Below are 19,358 nucleotides of genomic sequence, written 5' to 3'. Positions count from 1 at the left end.
AACATTTGGTGGGCAGAACCGAAAAAGCGTGTGCAAGCAAGGAGGCCTACATGTATATCTCACTAGGTCAGGATATTAAACCTCCATGTATATCTCACTAGGTCAGGATATTAAACCTCCATGTATATCTCACTAGGTCAGGATATTAAACCTCCTCCATGTATATCTCACTAGGTCAGGATATTAAACCTCCGTATATCCACTAGTTTCAATATATCCATGACATTCATGATTTCCATAAGTGCCGGAGGGTGATAGTTTGTAGTATGATTTCCTTTACGGTCCATAGAGGTATTTAAAACCGTATTAAAATCTTCCACCATAATAATAGAGTGTTGCTTGCAGAGACGATAAATTCATATATATATTTTCAAAGAAGCTCGGATCATCATYWTTTGGACCGTATAGGTTTGTTTATGTTCCAATAACATAATTAAAATCATCCATCTACCTTGAGGATATGTTTGRACAATTTGCACATTTGGATCAAAATTACTGTTAATTAATATCGTCACCCCTTTTGAATTTCTTTTCCCATGGGAGAAATATATTTGCCCCCCCAGTCCTTTTCCCACATAATTTCATCTGTCCAGTGTCTGTGTTCTTCTGCCCATCTTAATCCTTTCTTTTTATTGGCCAGTCTGAGATATGGCTTTTTCTTTGCAACTCTTCGCCTCTTCACTGTTGATGTTGAGACTGGTGTTTTGCGGGTACTATTTAATGAAGCTGCCAGTTGAGGACCTGTGAGGCGTCTGTTTCCCAAACTAGACACTCTAATGTACTTGTCCTCTGGCTCACTTGTGCACTGGGGCCTCCCACTCCTCTTTCTATTCTGGTTAGAGACAGTTTGCTCTGTTCTGTGAAGGGAGTAGTACACAGCGTTGTACAAGATCTTCCGTTTCTTGGCAATTTCTCACATGGAATAGCCTTCATTTCTCAGATTAAGAATAGACTGACGAGTTTCAGAAGAAAAGTCTTTGTTTCTGGCCATTTTGAGCCTGTAATCGAACCCACAAAGGCTGATCCTCCAGATACTCAACTAGTCTAAAGAAGGCCAGTTTTATTGCTTCTTTAATCAGAGAAACAGTTTTCAGCTGTGCTAACATAATTGCAAAAGGGTTTTCTAATGATCAATTCGACCTTTTAAAATGATGTAGATATTCCTTAACAAATCAGCTGTTTCCAGCTACAATGGTAATTTACAACATGAACAATGTCTACACTGTATTTCTGATCAATTTGATGTTATTTTAATGGACAAAACAATGTTTTTTTTAAACAATTTTCTTTAAAAAACAAGGACATTTCTAAGTGACCCCAAACTTTTGAACGGTAGTGTGTATATATTAAAAAAATCCTATTTATCTTAATTTCCATAATATATGGAAATATATTATTCCATAATATAATATTAATATTTGTAGTAATATAGGCATCTTATGTAAAGGATTTTTACCTCTTACCAGTCTCGACATTACCAGAATTACATTATGGCAAGCAATTATTATTTTATTGTTTTTGCAAACAATTATTGTGATTATTTTAGCAAGCAATTATGGCAAGCAATTATTATTAATTATTTTTGCAAACAATTATTGTGATTCATACTATGTTGTCCCTAACATATTTTACTCTCTCGCAACAGTTGTGGGATGCCACAACACACACACACACACACACACACACACACACACACACACACACACACACACACACACACACACACACACACACACACACACACACCACACACACACACACACACAACACACACACACACACACACACACACACACACACACACACACACACACACACACACTCAACCCCTTTCCCCCATAACAACCATAGACTCAGATTCTCAACAATTGCACCATCCCAGAGCCCAACTCAAGAAAGGTCTTGATTTACTAATGCATATACAGTTGCAGCTGTATGAGAAGGCCAGCAAAACTGAGCAAAAAAAATGGTAGAAATGGTGGAGATTTGATTAACCATTGTTGCATCCTAGATGATGGAGGTCAGATATACCACCCTTCCCCTGAAACACCCACATGGTCCCCCGTATTGACCATATTCTCTGGCATCTTCGTGCAGTCAGACCTTTGATTTTGTGCCACCAGGGCCACAATAATATGCCCCCTCTCTGAATGTCCGAGTGTGACCCCCTCTCCATGGGTTACTGCAGCTAGTGTTGCCAGCACTGMCACTTCCTGGGTGGGGGGCACCACACCGGAATGCCCACCGGCTAGGTACAAGGTCGTCAAGGTTCTCATTAGCAGCTTTGAGAATTCCCTTGTATATGATGCTCTCCCTTCAGGGGGCTCTGGCTCTGCAGGACCAACCCTGCCAGGCAGGATCAGAATCTTGAGGGGGCGGTGCTGCTCTAGAAGGTCTCTGACCACATTWTGGCTGCATACAGAACGCTTACAGCAGGCCCATAAAACAGATAGGGACTTCTCAGTATCTGGGTCGTTCAGGTGGGTGTCTARGGTTTAGGGTTGTGGACCGTTCCATCAAGATAGGACCATAAATAAATAAATTAGACTTTAGAATGTATTTTTAAAATGTAGTTCCACATGATTGGACAATAAAATATATTTGATGTATAATTTATTTTAAAATGCAGTTCCACCATGATAGGACAATAAATAAATAAATCTATAAGATGTATAATTCATTATAAAATGTGCACAACATTGAAAGCTCTCTCACAACCACTGCTCACAGACATACATTGGTTCTGGGATATGCATCTGTTTTCTTTCTCACTCACTTAACGCCACATTTTCCCAAACACCATAAAACACACACCATCCATCTCAAYACATCCACACATACCCACATACTGAGCCTTCTGAGTGCTGTGTTTTTATTTCCGCCATGTTGAATTAGTGCTTTTGTGTTCCAATCAGTTATATTTGAAGATAGATAGAAAAGCTATATATGTTTTGGTATCATTGCAATTCATACCATGGCTAGTATTGTTTGTTTCATTATTTGTCTCCTCTATAAGAACTTTGTAATTTTTGGAATAGACATGGAGTGGTCTTTGTGTCTCTGAACAATTGGTTATCAATATATAGTTTATCGACTACTAGAGCTACTCTTTCCCCGTTCAATCTATTTTCCTTGAATATTGGATACAGAACTACAGACCGCCGTTCTGTAATTTCCTCCGGGAACTGATCATTCATGCCTATTTTCGTGCCAGAAAGTCTTTTACCCAGTAATATCTTCTTAGGCTTTAAACCAATATTTTATCTTTAAAGAAAGCAAATTTTGTAACGATTGGGCGTTCATACCTCTGCCCTCTCTATCCGAAACGGTGTACCCCTTCGAGTTGGATTTTGTCGATAGCTTCGCATGGGATCTGAAGCGCTGTAAGGAGGAACTCTCTACAGATTCAGGAACTTCTCCTTCTTTCTCTTGGATACCTGTAAGTAGCAGATTCTCTCTCATGGATCTAGTCTGTATGTCAAGTAAGGCTTCTCTCAGAACGATGTTCTCCTTTTTAAGTTCATTCACTTCGGTTTCAATCTTATTGACTGTCCCTTTTAGCTTGTTTGTGTCTTTCTCCAATGTCGCAGGTTTTTCATCACTCATCTCGAGGCCTTCAACTCTTTTATATCCTCACTGACTAATTCAACTATACCCAGTTTGTCATTTATTGATTTTAACAGATCGGTTTCGACCTTTACCATTCCCGGTGGTGAAAATATTAAATTGTCTGTGTCTGTCGAAGAATCACGTTTTCGTTTWGAAATCGGTTCCCCTSTCTTACTSTCCGTCATSTTTTGGTGTTGCTTGTTTTCATAATATTTGTCGATATATTTGTCTAGCCTTRTGATTTGTTTTGTGTTGTTATCCAGATTGAAGGTTATCACCCGCCAGATTGTGAAGTGTCCTCTATTTAGTCTAACTTACCGATATTGAATATTATGTTTTTATCTTGAGGTGAGCTACACTGCTGTGTTCAGTCCACCATCTTTTCCAGTCTAGTTTTGATGAAGTCATTGATAATCTACTGACTGCCCACCTGTGGAGGCAGAAGTGGCAGGCGGATGTAGGCCAGGAGAACCCCAAGGTCCTGCTGGCGATGTTGAACATCGAACCGCACCCACGTCATCAGAGCCTGGAAGATGGTCTCCTCATCTGGTACGTTTATGTCGTCACTGGCCAAGAGTTTGACGATCTCAGCCGTAGGAAGCAGGAGAAACTCCTGGTTCTGAATCACCTCTAGGAAGTGCTCCTGAAACGGGGATGTGACAGGGAGGAGGACTTACTGGAAAAGGGAAAATACTGCAACCCAACCTTACAGATGACGGTCGCCAAGACGCTGGGCTCGTTTTCATCTGGAGGTTGGGTTGCAAAATACTTACATCCAATTTTCAGGTGCTGCCTGGATAGAAAATACAATTAATCAATGAAAGAAGATATTACTTATTGCACATAGAAGTTAGTCATTCATGGGGTAAATAAGTAGATTCGGTAGAGAAATCGGTCACGTAGATCTAGTGTAAACGTCTTACCAGTAGATGGTTTAACTGTGTTGTTTAGAACAACCAATACATTTTCTATATATTGAAATCAGGAGTATAATTATACGTTGTCGGAGAACAGTATTAAGAAACATCCTGAGCTGTCTGTCTCAGGAGCTAGATATACAGTCAATACGGACCGAATGCCTAATTTGTTTCTCGGGCTGATTGATTCTCAGTATTTGACTGACACAGGAAAGAATCAGTGGATAGATCGGGCGGTGAACTTATTTAAACAGAATGAACAACACATTATAACATCAATGTTGCTAACATGGGCCAACATGACAGCTAAGCCACAGAGGGCAAGGGAAAGAAGAAGAGAGGGGAAAGGGGGATATTGAGTCAGTTGTACACCTGAATGCATTCAACTGAAAAGTGTCTTCCGCACTTACCACAGATTAATCATGTTGCCAGATCTCTACGCTAGTCGAGAACATAGTGACAACACACTGCCAGAAATGTAATTAATAAAAAAATCATTGCATAGCAAGTGATTAATTGTGTTCTTAAACTTAGTCAGTATGAGGTCAAATTTACAGTAACATTGGGGCTAGTTTAGAAAATAGAGAGTATGTTCAATCTGGAGCTCGCTATACACCTTTATATAGATTCAAGTTCCATGTGTTGGCCATCATCCCGTGCAATACGTATATATATATACAGTATGGCTTTGTGTGATTGCCTCTACGAGCCTTTTCAAGGACTCTCTCTGGATAATATCAATATAGAGATTATTCTATATAAAAGCCCTTTGTGCTGCTCTGTAATGTTCAACATAACAAGGAACAAGACCCTGAGCTGTTCTTTATTGCACCAGCAAGAATAAACGTTGACACATTTAACATTGCTTTGGGGCAAGTGCCTAACAATTATGAAAAAACAAGCATGCTATTGATCATTAATCTGTTACAAATTATAGTTGGCTCACAGAATCATGAGTCTTGGTTTAGGATCTTAGCAGTGATAAGCCTAATGAAATGAGTCTCCTTCATTGATCTGGTCTGGTAATTCAGAAGGAGAGATCCTATTTCCTACACACTGTAGGAACATCTATACCAATGTTTGACATTGGTATAGATTAATTATTTGTAATTACCATCAGCCAGAATGCTGACAACAAATTGAATACATGAACTACACTGCAGACTCTCGATTCACAGACATTTAAAAACAAAGGGTGACTCAGAAATGACATCCTAATTCCCTATATAGTGCACTACGTTTTGACCAAAACCATGTGGGCCCTGGTCAAAAGCAGTGTACTTTATAGTGAATCGGGTGCCATTTCAGACACACACATTCACTATACAAGAAGATAAACCTGCGGTAAGTGACTGTTTGAGAAACAAGAGCAGTGGAGAAAAGTTGTGTGTTTATCTATAGAAGAAACACAATTACATAGGAAGAAGAGGTTTTGGCGAGAAAAAAAACAGCATCATAATTCAAAATGTGCATGAGATGYTTTGGTTAAGTTTGTTAAGTTGAAACAGAAATGAAAGCATGAATAAAAAAAGTGCACTAATCGGAACTGGTCGTTTTTTAAACTAGACTAATTCTGTGAGTAGCCTAGTGAAATCTAACATGAGGACTTTAACAACAGGGCTCAAAGATAGCAGGGCAAGGTTTAGGACATTTTACAGGAGAAACAAATCCACTTCTCTCACAAAGGAAAAGGATGTCACGAAACGTAGAACATCCGTCCAGCGTAAACTAGCGACAAAAATATCCTTATCAAAATAACAAGCTGTTGATTCAGAACCCAGAGGACAGTGGGTACAGGAAGCTCTGTGACTCTCCGACGGTGTACCAAATGACGCCCTATTCCCTATATAGTGCACTATGGGCTCTGGTCAAAGGTAATGCACTATCTAGTAAATAAGGTACTATTTGGGACGCTTCCTCCGTGTTCTTTAGTGGAGGGATTGAACAGGAAGCGGTCGTGCTAGTGTTGTGATTAGATGAACCTCACTGTTCTGGACAGAGCTCTATTTAAACAGAGCCTAGCAGATGTCTTTCAGGAGATAACAGAGATAACAGCTATCTCCATAAGTTGTTTACTCCGTCGGCCGGGGGACGGCCGGGGACATTATCTAGCAAATACTGCATCTTCTTGATCCCGTGGAAAATGTGTGAAATAAATCATTCAGCTGTATTTTGACAAACCTCTCAAAATGTTAGTTGATATGTCTCAACATTGATAGCCACAAAATAGCTAACGTTGACCAAACATTTTTAAATAAAAATCCTAAAGTTTAAAAGGATATTTGCATTTTTAGCTAAGCAGTCAATGGTCATCCAGCCCTAACAATGTGATGTAGACCTAACGCAACCTCCAAAAGGAAAATATGCAAATAGCAACATACCCCCCCCCCCCGAAAAAAATAAATATTTGAAGGGGATTCTTTGGAGTTGAGGCTGTGTAAAGATGGTTAGATTCCTACCATCGTGTAGTTGTGGGCCACGTTGAGCAGATCCATGCATCCCTGGGCGTCAGCGAAGGAGTGTATCCCCAGGCAGTTAGATGGATGGAGTTGTTTCATGAGGAAGTTACAGCAAACCTCAATGACTTGCGAGAGCTGTAGAAGGCAGGCTGCAGCCAATAAACTCTCTATGGTCTCCTCCTTCAATTCAAGGACACCTGCAAAATTAACAAGATATGTTGTCACAGAGAACAAGTAGAGCGTCTTATGAGCTCCAGAAACATCACCATCCCTGGGGCACAGGGGAGAAAATAAGAAAAAATATCACCAGGCCTGGGACACAGGGGAGAAAATAACTAAAAATATCACCAGGCCTGGGGCACAGGGGAGAAAATAACTAAAAATATCACCAGGCCTGGGGCACAGGGGAGAAAATAACTAAAAATATCACCGGGCCTGGGACACAGGGGAGAAAATAACTAAAAATATCACCGGGCCTGGGACACAGGGGAGAAAATAACAAAAAATATCACCGGGCCTGGGGCACAGGGGAGAAAATAACTAAAAATATCACCGGGCCTGGGACACAGGGGAGAAAATAACTAAAAATATCACCGGGCCTGGGGCACAGGGGAGAAAATAACTAAAATATCCCGGCCTGGGCACAGGGGAGAAAATAACAGATTGACAGACGTGGGGATTTGATGCTGCTCTTTATGCACCAGCGGCTCCATGGGTATTACTGGGTGGATACGTTCAAATGACACCATATTCCTAATTAATACATTATTTTGACCAAGCCCTTTGGCCGTGGTCCAAAGTAGTGCACTACATAGGAAATAGGGTACCATTTGAGATACATAAATGAGGGTTGTGGAGTACTCACCAGTGTAGGCAAAGTGGACCAGAGATCTCAAGGCTTCTGGATCCACCCCCTCCATCTTGATCTCCTCCTGTTTGGCCTCTCTCACATCGCTGGTGAACATGGCAGCAAAGTAGTCAGATACTGCACTAAGGACCAGTCTGTATAGGACAACAACAAAGTAGTGGTCAGAGACTGCACTAAGGACCAGTCTGTATAGGACAACAACAAAGTAGTGGTCAGAGACTGCACTAAGACCAGTCTGTATAGGACAACACAACAAGGTATGGTCAGAGACTGCACTAAGGACCAGTCTGTATAGGACAACACCAACAAAGTAGTGGTCAGAGACTGCACTAAGGACCAGTCTGTATAGGACAACAACAAAGTACTGGTCAGAGACTGCACTAAGGACAGTCTGTATAGGACAACATCAACAAGGTAGTGGTCAGGACTGCACTAAGGACCAGTCTGTATAGGACAACAACAAAGTAGTGGTCAGAGACTGCACTAAGGACCAGTCTGTATAGGACAACAACAACAAAGTAGTGGTCAGAGACTGCACTAAGGACCAGTCTGTATAGGACAACAACAAAGTAGTGGTCAGAGACTGCACTAAGGACCAGTCTGCACACAGCAACAACCAGCAAATAAATCAGAGGGCCGTCACAAATGGTAGGCTATTCCTATTAGTGCACTACTCTCTGGTCAAAAGTAGTGCACTACAGTATATAACTGTAGAGGGAATAGGGTGCCATTTGGGGACACAGTCACTGCACTGAGGATCAGTCTGCCACACACACACAACCAACAGCCTTGTATTGACGTCTTCATATGTATTGATTATCCGTTACATATGTATGCTGATAGAGCTGTGAGGGAGCTGTGAGGGAGCTGTGAGGGAAGCTGAGAGGGAGCTGAGAGAGAGCTGAGAGGGAGCTGAGAGGGAGCTGTGAGGGAGCTGTGAGGGAGATGAGGGGGAGATGAGGGGGAGCTGAGAGGGCTGAGAGGGAGCTGTGAGGAGCTGTGAGGGAGCTGTGAGGAAGCTGAGAGGGAGATGAGGGGGAGCTGTGAGGGAGCTTGAGGGAGCTGTGAGAGAGCTGTGAGGGAGCTGAGAGGGAGCTGTGAGGGAGCTGTGAGGGAGATGAGGGGGAGAGGGGGGAGCTGAGAGGGAGCTGAGAGGGAGCTGTGAGGGAGATGTGAGGGAGCTGTGAGGAAGCTGAGAGGGAGATGAGGGGGAGCTGTGAGGGAGCTGTGAGGGAGGTGTGAGAGAGCTGTGAGGGAAATGTGAGGCAGCTGAGAGGGAACTGTGAGGGAGCTGAGAGGGAGCTGTGAGGGAGCTGTGAGGGAGCTGAGAGGGAGCTGAGAGGGAGCTGTGAAGGAGCTGTGAGGGAACTGAGAGGGAACTGAGAGGGAGCTGAGAGGGAGCTGAGAGGGAGCTGTGAGGGAACTGAGAGGGAACTGAGGGGGAGCTGAGGGGAGCTGAGGGGGAGCTGCGAGGGGAGCTGTGAGGGAGCTGAGAGGGAGCTGAGAGGGAGCTGAGGGGGAGCTGTGAGAGAGCTGAGAGGAGCTGAGAGGGAGCTGAGAGGGAGCTGTGAGGGAGCTGAGAGGGAGCTGAGGGGAGCTGTGAGAGAGCTGAGAGGGACTGTGAGAGAGCTGGAGAGAGCTGGAGAGGCTGGAGGGAGCTGAGAGGGAGCTGAGAGGGAGCTGGAGGGGAGCTGTGAGAGAGTGAGGGGAGTGGAGAGAGCTGAGAGGGAGCTTGAGAGGAGATGTGAGGGAGATGAGAGGGACTGAGGCGAGGAGATGTGAGAAGGGAGATGTGAGGGGCTGAGAGGGAGCTGAGAGGAGAGGAAGAAGATGTGAGGGAGATGAGAGGGAGCTGAGAGGGAGATGTGAGGGAGCTGAGAGGGAGCTGAGCGGGAGATGTGAGAGAGCTGAGAGGGAGCTGAGAGGCGATCCTGGTGTACAAAGGCCAATTCGACCAGGAGTGTAACCAAATTCTCTGAATTTTATTGTTATACTATGGCCTGTATTTACTATCCAAATGCTGCTCCATGACAGACAGACAATATACCAGGTTGTATATCAGACAGACAGTATACCAGGTGGTATATCAGACAGACAGTANGTATATCAGACAGACAGTATACCAGGTGGTATATCAGACAGACAGTACACCAGATGGTATATCAGACAGTATACCAGGTGGTATATCAGACAGACAGTATACCAGGTGGTATGTCAGACAGACAGTATACCAGGTGGTATATCAGACAGACAGTATACCAGGTGGTATATCAGACAGACAGTATACCAGGTGGTATATCAGACAGACAGTACACCAGGTGGTATATCAGACAGTATACCAGGTGATATATCAGACAGACAGTATACCAGGTGGTATGTCAGACAGACAGTATATCAGGTGGTATATCAGACAGACAGTATACCAGGTGGTATATCAGACAGACAGTACACCAGGTGGTATATCAGACAGACAGTACACCAGGTGGTATATCAGACAGACAGTATACCAGGTGGTATATCATCGAATAGCACAGCCTGTTTGAGCAATTTTGGTGCCATGTTATCAAATATAGCCCACCTCAGCTCAGTGATTTTTAAGAAGATGGTGCCGACAGACACGGCAGCTCTGCATCTAGCTCCTAAGCAACTTTGTTTTTTTGTGTGTCATTTCATACATTATTAGCCCAGAATTTTTTTTATGTTATTACATACAGACGGAAATAAATGTTGGATATCAGAGCGGCAGTAACTCACCAGCATTAAGACCAGAAATACGACTTTCCCGAATTGGATCCTTTGTTCGTAACCCCTAGGGCAATTTAACTTATCCCAGAGGTTGCACACCTTCCAGTATTTTACTTACTAATGTTCAGTCCCTGGACAATAAAGTAAACGAGCTCGGGGCGAGGATCTCCTTCCAGAGCGACATCAGGGACTGTAACATACTCTGTTTCTCGGAATCATGTCTTTCTTCGGATATACTGTCCCCATCCATACAGCCAGTTGGGCTCAGTACATCACGCAGACAGGATAAAGAACTCTCCGGGAAGAAGACAGGCGGTGGTGTATCTTTCATGATTAACTACTCATGATTGTGATAACGTACAGGGGGGCGGCAGGTAGACAGGTGGTTAGAGCGTTGGGCCAATAACCGAATGGTTGCTGGATCAAATCTCCAAKCTGACAAGGTAAAAATCTGTTGTTCTGAAGTGTATAGGGGATGTTGTTCCCACTGTGAATATTAAAACCTACCCAAACCAAAACCGTGAACAGATGGCAGCATTCACGCTAAACTGAAAGTGTGAACCACCGCATTTAACCACGGCACGGTGACTGGGAAAATGGTAGAATACAAACAGTGCAATTATTCACTCCATAAGGCAATGAAACAGGCAAAACGTCAGACAAAGTCGAGTTGCAATTCAACGGCTCAGACACAAGAYGTATGTGGCAGGGTCTACAGACAATCACGGATTACAAACGGAAAACCAGCCACATCGCGCACACCGGCATCTTGCTCTCGTACAAGCTAAACATCTTCTTCGCCAGCTTTGAGGATAACGGATAACACAGTGCCACCGATGCGGCCTGCTACCAAGGACTGTGGGCTCTCCTTCTCCATGGCTGACGTGAGTAAGACATTTAAGCATGTTAACCCTTGGCTCCTGGCCCAGACGGTATCCCTAGCCGTGTCTTCAGAGCACGCGCAGACCAGCTGGCTGGAGTGTTTACGGACATATTCAATCTCTCCCTATCCAAGTCTGCTGTTCCCACTTTCTTCAAGATGTCCACCATTGTTCCTGTACCCAAGAAAGCAAAGGTAACTGAATTAAATGACTATCGCCCCGAAGCACTCACTTCTGTCATCATGAAGTGCTTTGAGAGGCTAGTTAAGGATCATATCACCTCTACTTTACCTGACACCCTAGACCCACTTCAATTTGCATACCACCCCAACAGATCCACAGACGATGCAATCAACATCGCACTGCACACTGTCCGATCCCATCTGGAAAAGAGGAATACCTACGTCAGAATGCTGTTCATTGACTATAGCTCAACATTCAACACCATAGTACCCTCCAAGCTCATCATTAAGCCCGGGACCCTGGGTCTGAAGCCCGCCTTGTCAAACTGGGTCCTGGACTTCCTGACGGGCCGCCTCCAGGTGGAGAAGGTAGGAAACAACATCTCCACTACGCTGATCCTCAACACTGGGGCCCCACATAGGTGCGTGCTCAGCCCCCTCCTGTACTCCCTGTTCAACAATGACTGCATGGCCACGCACGCCTCCAACTCAATCATAAAGTTTGCAGACGACACAACAGTAGTAGGCCTGATTACCAACAATGATGAGACAGCCTACAGGGAGGAGGTGAGGGACCAGGTGGAGTGGTGCCAGGAAAATACCCTCTCCCTCAACGTCAACAAAACGAACTGGACTTCAGGAGACAACAGAGAGAACATGCCCCTGTTCACATCGACAGGACCGCAGTGGAGAAGGTGAAAAGGTTAAAGTTCCTCGGCGTACACATCACTGACAATCTGAAATGGTCCACCCACACAAACAGTGTGGAGAAATTCGGCTTGGCCCCTAAGACCCTCACAAACGTTTACAGATGCACAATTGAGAGCATCCTGTCGGGCTGTATCACCGCCTGGTACGGCAACTGCTCCACCTGCTCTCCAGAGGGCTCTCCACGGTGATGTGTTGGGCAGACTGCACCACCCTCAGGAGAGCCCTGCGGTTGCAGGTGGTGCAGTCTGCCCAACACATCACCGTGAGCGCACTGCCTGCCCTTCAGGACATCTACAGCACCCAATGTCACAGGAAGGACAAAAAGATCATCAAGGACATCAACCACCCGAGTCATGGCCTGTTCACCCTGGCTTGTTCTAGAAGGCGAGGTCATTACATGTGTATCAAAGCAGAGAACCAGAGACTGAAAAACAGCTTCTATCTCAAGGCCATCAGACTGTTAAATAGCCATCACTAGCCGGCTACCACCCGGTTACTCAACACTGCACCTTAGAGGCTGCTGCCCTATGTACATAGACATGGAATCACTGGTAACTTTAAATGGAACACTAGTCACATTAATAATGTTTACATACTGTTTTACTCATTTCATATATATATACTAATTTCTACTGTATTTTAGTCAATGCCACTCAGACATTACTCGTCCTAATATTTATATATTTTTGAATTCCATTATTTTACTTTTAGATTTGTGTGTATTGTTGTGAATTGTTAAATATTACTGGACTGTTGGAGCTAGGAACACAAGCATTTCGCTACACCCACAATAAGATCTGCTAAATTATGTGTATGTGACCAAAACATTTTGATTTCATTCGATAAAAAAAAAAAAAGGTAGAATGGCTGGCTGGCTGGCTGGCTGGTTGGCTTTCTGGGTATTGATGTTGGGATACAACTCAGTGATTTACAGGTAGAAAGGTAGGCTGGCTGGGTGGGTGGGTGGATGGATGGCTGGATGGCTGGATGGCTGGATGGCTGGATGGCTGGGTGGCTGGATGGCTGGATGGATGGATGGATGGATGGATGGATGGATGGCTGGATGGCTGGCTGGGTGGGTGTTTAAGATGATGTTGGAACACTCAGCTCTGTGATTTACAGGTAGAAAGGTTGGCTGTCTGGGTATTTAAAATGATGTTGGGACACAGCTTAGTGATTTACAGGTAGAATGGCTGGCTGGCTGGCTGGCTGGATGGATGGCTGGCTGGATGGCTGGCTGGCTGGCTGGCTGGCTGGCTGGCTGGCTGGCTGGCATGCTGGCTGGCTGGCTGGCTGGCGTGCTGTGGTAGCTGGTGGTGTGGCTTTCTTTGGTGGTTGCCTGGTTGGCTGGCTGGCTGGCTGGCTGGCTGGCTGGCTGGCTGGCTGGCTGGCTGGCTGGCTGGCTGGCTGGCTGGGTGGGTGGGTGTTTTAGAGGATGTTGGGACACAGCTCAGTGATTTATATGTAGAATGGCTGGCTGGCTGGCTGGGTGTTTCAGTGGATGTTGCGACACAGCTCAGTGATTTACAGGTAGAATGGCTGGCTGGCTGGCTGGCTGGGTGTTTCAGTGGATGTTCAGCTCAGTGATTCTCTAACCGCCCCTAACAACCCTTTGTGTTCCCCATGACTACATTCTATTTGTTGAAGCAGCATATGAAAAAATACAAATGAAAGTATCTCATAAACAACATTTACAATTATTTCTCATAGATAAAAGACTCAAGAGCTCTAATCGTGTTAATGTCTCCGTCTGGTTTGCTTCACAAGTCTGCTAATGTAAGAACTGAAGTGGAGAGTAATCAACATCTGCTAGCACAAGGAAATGACTTTTCTTTTCAATGTGTTATTAAATGAAACAGAGGATATTATGGTCTGTCCTCTACAGAGCAGATAATACAACTTTTGTAAATGCATGTGTAATGATCGTGTCATATTACGCTTGTACTAAGTGTTTAATGAATGCTTATGGCAAGGAGTCATGACTCGTTTTTTTCGATTGCCCTGTTTTGAGGCCATGCAACATGTTTTTATCAAAGTGTATGTTTTTCTGTTGCTTTCTTCACCCACTCAGTTAACAGTCATTCCTGTTTGTGGGGGCGACAGGTAGCCTAGTGGTTAGAGCGTTGCGCCAGTAACCGAAAGGTTGCTAGATTGAATCCTTGCGCTGACAAGGTAAAAATCTGTCGTTCTGCCCCTGAACAAGGCAGTTAACCAACTGTTCCCTGGGCCGTCATTGTAAATAATAATTTGTTCATAAACTGATTTGCCTAGTTAAATAAAGTTTAAATYAATTCCTCTGGATTTTCTGGACCCTCAAATTGCTATCTGAAGCAGGCCCTTCTGAAATAAGAGCATAGACCCTGGTTTATTAGATAGTACTATTGATTGTACAGATAATCTAAGTCTTGTGTTATCTATGGTGGTAATCAGTGAAAGGATTCCCACAGGTGGCTATCATAATATTATTGATCATGATTAATCATATGGGCTGTGTCCTAAATGGCACCAAAATCCCTATATAGTGCCCTACTTTTAACCAGAGCCTTATGGTCCGTGGTCAAAAGTAGTGCACTTTACAGGGAATAAGGGTGTCACTTGGGACACACCCAGTATAGCTCTAACCCAGTGGGCAGGTGAAATTACATTTAAGAAGAGCAGCAGGCACTGACCTGTGAGCCGGGATCTTATGATCTCCCGCTATCAAGACGACATCACACARCTGCTTGTGCTGAAGATAAGTCTCCATCTTGCGAAAGGTCTGTTCCGCATGGTTTGTAGCCTGGAAGAACTCATCCGAGCCGTTGGAGCTCATCCTAGAGGAGGAAGAGGAAGAGGAAGAGGAGGACGAGGAGGAGCAGAAGAAGAAGAATAAGGATATGTGTAAGTAAGCATGGTAATAGCCCTACATGGAAGAAGTTATATGACCAAATAATGCAACTGATATCAACATTTTTGAGACCACATATGAACTGTGAATAGAACATAATAATTTATAAGTGCAATGCAATTCCATTTGGTATAACCCCCCCCCCCCCCCCCGCCACATAAACAAAAACTGAGAGACGTACAGTATCACTTTAACGTTTTGTTTATTAACCAAGTATGAGAAGTTGGATACAACATTCACTCTTAGAAAAAAGGTGCTATCTAGAATGAATCTTAAAGGGTTCTTCGACTGTCCCCAAAGAAAACCCTTTGACTAGAACCATTTTGGTTCCAACGTAAGAACCCTTTTGGGTTCCATGTAGAACCCTTTACACCGAGGGTTCTACATGGAACCCTACAGGGTTCTACCTGGAACCCAAAAGAGTTATACCTGGAAACAAAATGGGTTCTCTTACGTGGACAGACAAATAACCTTTATTGGAGCGGAGAGTGAACCTAGCAGACCTAAAAGGTATATTGTATCACACTCAAAGTAACACAATTATAGTGATTTGATGAAACACAACTTGCTATGCGGCAGTCAAACATAATTTATATTGACTAAACTGTCTTCTTTCCCCACCAGTCTGAGCCGCATTAAAAGTGTAACAACTAAACTGCGTACCTAAGTGGTAAAGAAACTGAGCGCTAACTCCAACGGGACAGGCTGCTTACAATCTGCGCAAATCCGCATCGCCTTCCAAACAAAACGTGTTTGTTTTTGTTGATAGACATGGACTAAGCAATTGAGTTGGCTTCCCCTTCACAGTATTGTGGTAAAGCTGTATTCTGAGCCCCGCTCCCCAAAGACCGGTAGATTACATGCTGTTTTACGGAGTCAAAATAATCCTTCAGATTTGTGGCAAATAATTCAGACCCAGTTACTTTAGTGTCCTTCAAGGGAGAAAATCCACTTGCTGACATTTAAGTTGCTTGTTACACTGCATAAACAATCTCAACTCTCAGGGGGAATTAACTGATCCTAAAAGCTTTTTCTATGAGGAGATTCATAGTTTTCAAAGAACAACACTGTACATGGAGACTGTAAGAAATGTCAACATCTATGACGTTATGTTATCAGTCCACACCACCATATAAAAAGAGAACAGGAACAGAATTCACACACACAGGACAACGTGTGGCTTTCCTCTTTTCAGAAACAAAATTCTATCAAACTCATTTTGCYGAATGTATTTTTTTTGTAGAGTTGAAGTCGGAAGTTTACATACACCTTCGCCAAATACATTTAAACTCAGTTTTTCACAATTCCTGACATTTAATCAGAGTAAAAATTCCCTGTCTTAGGTCAGTTAGGATCACCGGAAAATAAAAGAAATCAGCCAAGACCTCACAAGACTCCAGATTGTAAGACCTCCACAAGTCTGGATCATCCTTGGAGCAATTTCAAAAACGCCTGAGGTACCACATTCATCTGTAAAAACTAAATTTGCAAGTATTACATTTCACTTTAAAGTCATTTAGCAGACGCTCATTATCAGAGCGACTTACAAATTGGTGCATTCACCTTATGACATCCAGTGGAACAGCACTTTACAATAGTGCATCTAATCTTTTAAGGGGGGGGGGGTGGGGGGTGAGAAGGATTACTTTATCCTATCCTAGGTATTCCTTAAAGAGGTGGGGTTTCAGGTGTCTCGGAAGGTGGTGATTGACTCCGCTGTCTGGCGTCGTGAGGGAGTTTGTTCCACGATTGGGGGGCCAGAGCAGCGAACAGTTTTTGACTGCTGTAGCGGGAACTGTACTTCCTCAGTGGTAGGGAGGCGAGCAGGCCAGAGGTGGATGAACGCGCAGTGCCCTTGTTTGGGTGTAGGGGCTGATCAGAGCTGGAGGTACTGAGGTGCCGTTCCCCTCACAGTCCGTAGGCAAGCACCATGGTCTTGTAGCGGATGCGAGCTTCAACTGGAAGCCAGTGGAGAGAGCGGAGGAGCGGGGTGACGTGAGAGAACTTGGGAAGGTTGAACCCAGACGGGCTGCGGCGTTCTGGATGAGTTGTAGGGGTTTATGGCACAGGCAGGGGCCCAGCCAACAGCGAGTTGCAGTAATCAGACGGGAGATGACAAGTGCCTGGATTAGGACCTGCGCCGCTTCCTGTGTGAGGCAGGGTTCGTACTCTGGCGGATGTTTGTAGAGCATGAACCTACAGGAACGGGCCACCGCTTGATGTTAGTTGAGAACGAACAGGGTGTTGTCCAGGGATACGCCAAGGTTCTTAGCGCTCTGGGAGGAGGACACAATGGAGTTGTCAACCGTGATGGCGAGATATGGAACGGGCAGTCCTTCCGCGGGAGGAAGAGCAGCTCCGTCTTGCCGAGGTTCAGCTTGAGGTGGTGATCCGTCATCCACACTGATATTCTGCCAGACATGCAGAGATGCGATTCGCCACCTGGTCATCAGAAGGGGGAAAGGAGAAGATTAGTTGTGTGTCGTCTGCATAGCATGATAGGAGAGACATGTGAGGTTATGACAGAGCCAAGTGCACTTGGTGTATAGCGAGAATAGGAGAGGCCTAGAACAGAGCCCTGGGGACCCAGTGGTGAGAGCACGTGGTGAGGAGACAGATTCGTCTCGCCACGCCACCTGGTAGGAGCGACCTGTAGGTAGGACCGCAATCCAAGCGTGGGCGCGCCGGAGATGCCAACTCGGAGAGGGTGGAGAGGAGGATCTGATGGTTCACAGTATCGAAGGCAGCCGATAGGTCTAGAAGGATGAGAGCAGAGGAGAGAGAGTTAGCTTTAGCAGTGGCGGAGCGCCTCCGTGATACAGAGAAGAGGCAGTCTCAGTTGGAATGACTAGTCTTGAACCTGACTGATTTGGATCAAGAAGTCATTCAGAGAGATGCGGGAAGAGCTGGCCCAAGGACGGCACGTTCAAGAGTTTTGGAGAGAAAAGAAAGAAGGGATACTGGTCTGTAGTTGTTGACATCGGAGGGATCGCAGTGTAGGTTTTTTCAAGAAGGGGTGCAACTCTCGCTCTCTTGAAGACGGAAGGGACGTAGCCAGCGTCAGGGATGAGTTGATGAGCGAGGTGAGGTAAGGAGAAGGTCTCCGGAAATGGTCTGGAGAAGAGAGGAGGGGATAGGGTCAAGCGGGCAGGTTGTTGGGCGGCCGGCCCGTCACAAGACGCGAGATTTCATCTGGAGAGAGAGGGAGAAAGAGGTCAGAGCACAGGGTAGGGCAGTGTGAGCAGAACCAGCGTGTCCGTTTGACTTAGCAAACGAGGATCGGATGTCGTCGACTTCTTTTCAAAATGGTTGACGAGTCATCTGCAGAGAGGGAGGAGGGGGGGGGAGGGGGAGGAGGATTCAGGAGGGAGGAGAAGGTGGCAAGAGCTTCCTAGGGTTAGAGGTAGATGCTTGGAATTTAGAGAGTGGTAGAAAGTGGCTTTAGCAGCAGAGACAGAAGGGAAAATGTAGAGAGGAGGGAGTGAAAGGACATGCCAGGTCCGCAGGGAGGCGAGTTTTCCTCCATTTCCGCTCGGGCTGCCCGGAGCCCTGTTCTGTGAGCTCGCAATGAGTCGTCGAGCCACGGAGCGGGAGGGGAGGACCGAGCCGGCCTGGAGGATAGGGGACATAGAGAGTCAAAGGATGCAGAAAGGGAGGAGAGGAGGGTTGAGGAGGCCAGAATCAGGAGATAGGTTGGAGAAGGTTTGAGCAGCAGGGAAGAGAGATAGGATGGAAGAGGAGAGGGTAGCGGGGGAGAGAGAGCGAAGGTTGGGACGGCGCGATACATCCGAGTAGGGGCAGTGTGGGAAGTGTTGGATGAGAAGCGAGAGGGAAAAGGAATACAAGGTAGTGGTCGGAGACTTGGAGGGGGAGTTGCAATGAGGTTAGTGGAAGAACACTAGTAAAGATGAGGTCGAGCGTATTGGCCTGCCTTGTGAGTAGGGGGGGGAAGGTGAGAGGGTGAGGTAAAAGAGGAGAGGAGTGGAAAGAAGGAGGCAGAGAGGAATGAGTCAAAGGTAGACGTGGGGAGGTTAAAGTCGCCCAGAACTGTGAGAGGTGAGCCGTCCTCAAGGAAAGGAGCTTATCAAGGCATCAAGCT

General features: G+C 45.2%; 1 protein-coding gene across 2 annotated transcripts in view; it reads right to left on the bottom strand.

Moving 5' to 3' along the window:
• Window positions 1-19,358, bottom strand: part of LOC112068518 (kelch-like protein 4) — a 113,838-nt gene that overhangs the window by 33,989 nt on the left and 60,491 nt on the right. For both annotated transcript variants that reach the window (XM_024135676.2, XM_024135675.2), the window contains exons 3-6: window positions 15,042-15,185; window positions 7,851-7,987; window positions 6,986-7,182; window positions 4,040-4,252 (exon numbers count right to left, since the gene is read on the bottom strand). In XM_024135676.2, coding sequence (XP_023991444.1) covers window positions 4,040-4,252; window positions 6,986-7,182; window positions 7,851-7,987; window positions 15,042-15,185 — 691 coding nt within the window. The remainder of the gene's footprint in view (window positions 1-4,039; window positions 4,253-6,985; window positions 7,183-7,850; window positions 7,988-15,041; window positions 15,186-19,358) is intronic.

This window comes from Salvelinus sp. IW2-2015, unplaced genomic scaffold, assembly GCF_002910315.2.
Source record: "Salvelinus sp. IW2-2015 unplaced genomic scaffold, ASM291031v2 Un_scaffold552, whole genome shotgun sequence".
In the NCBI taxonomy this organism is placed as follows: domain Eukaryota; kingdom Metazoa; phylum Chordata; class Actinopteri; order Salmoniformes; family Salmonidae; genus Salvelinus; species Salvelinus sp. IW2-2015.
This window is presented reverse-complemented; position numbering and strand designations above follow the sequence as displayed.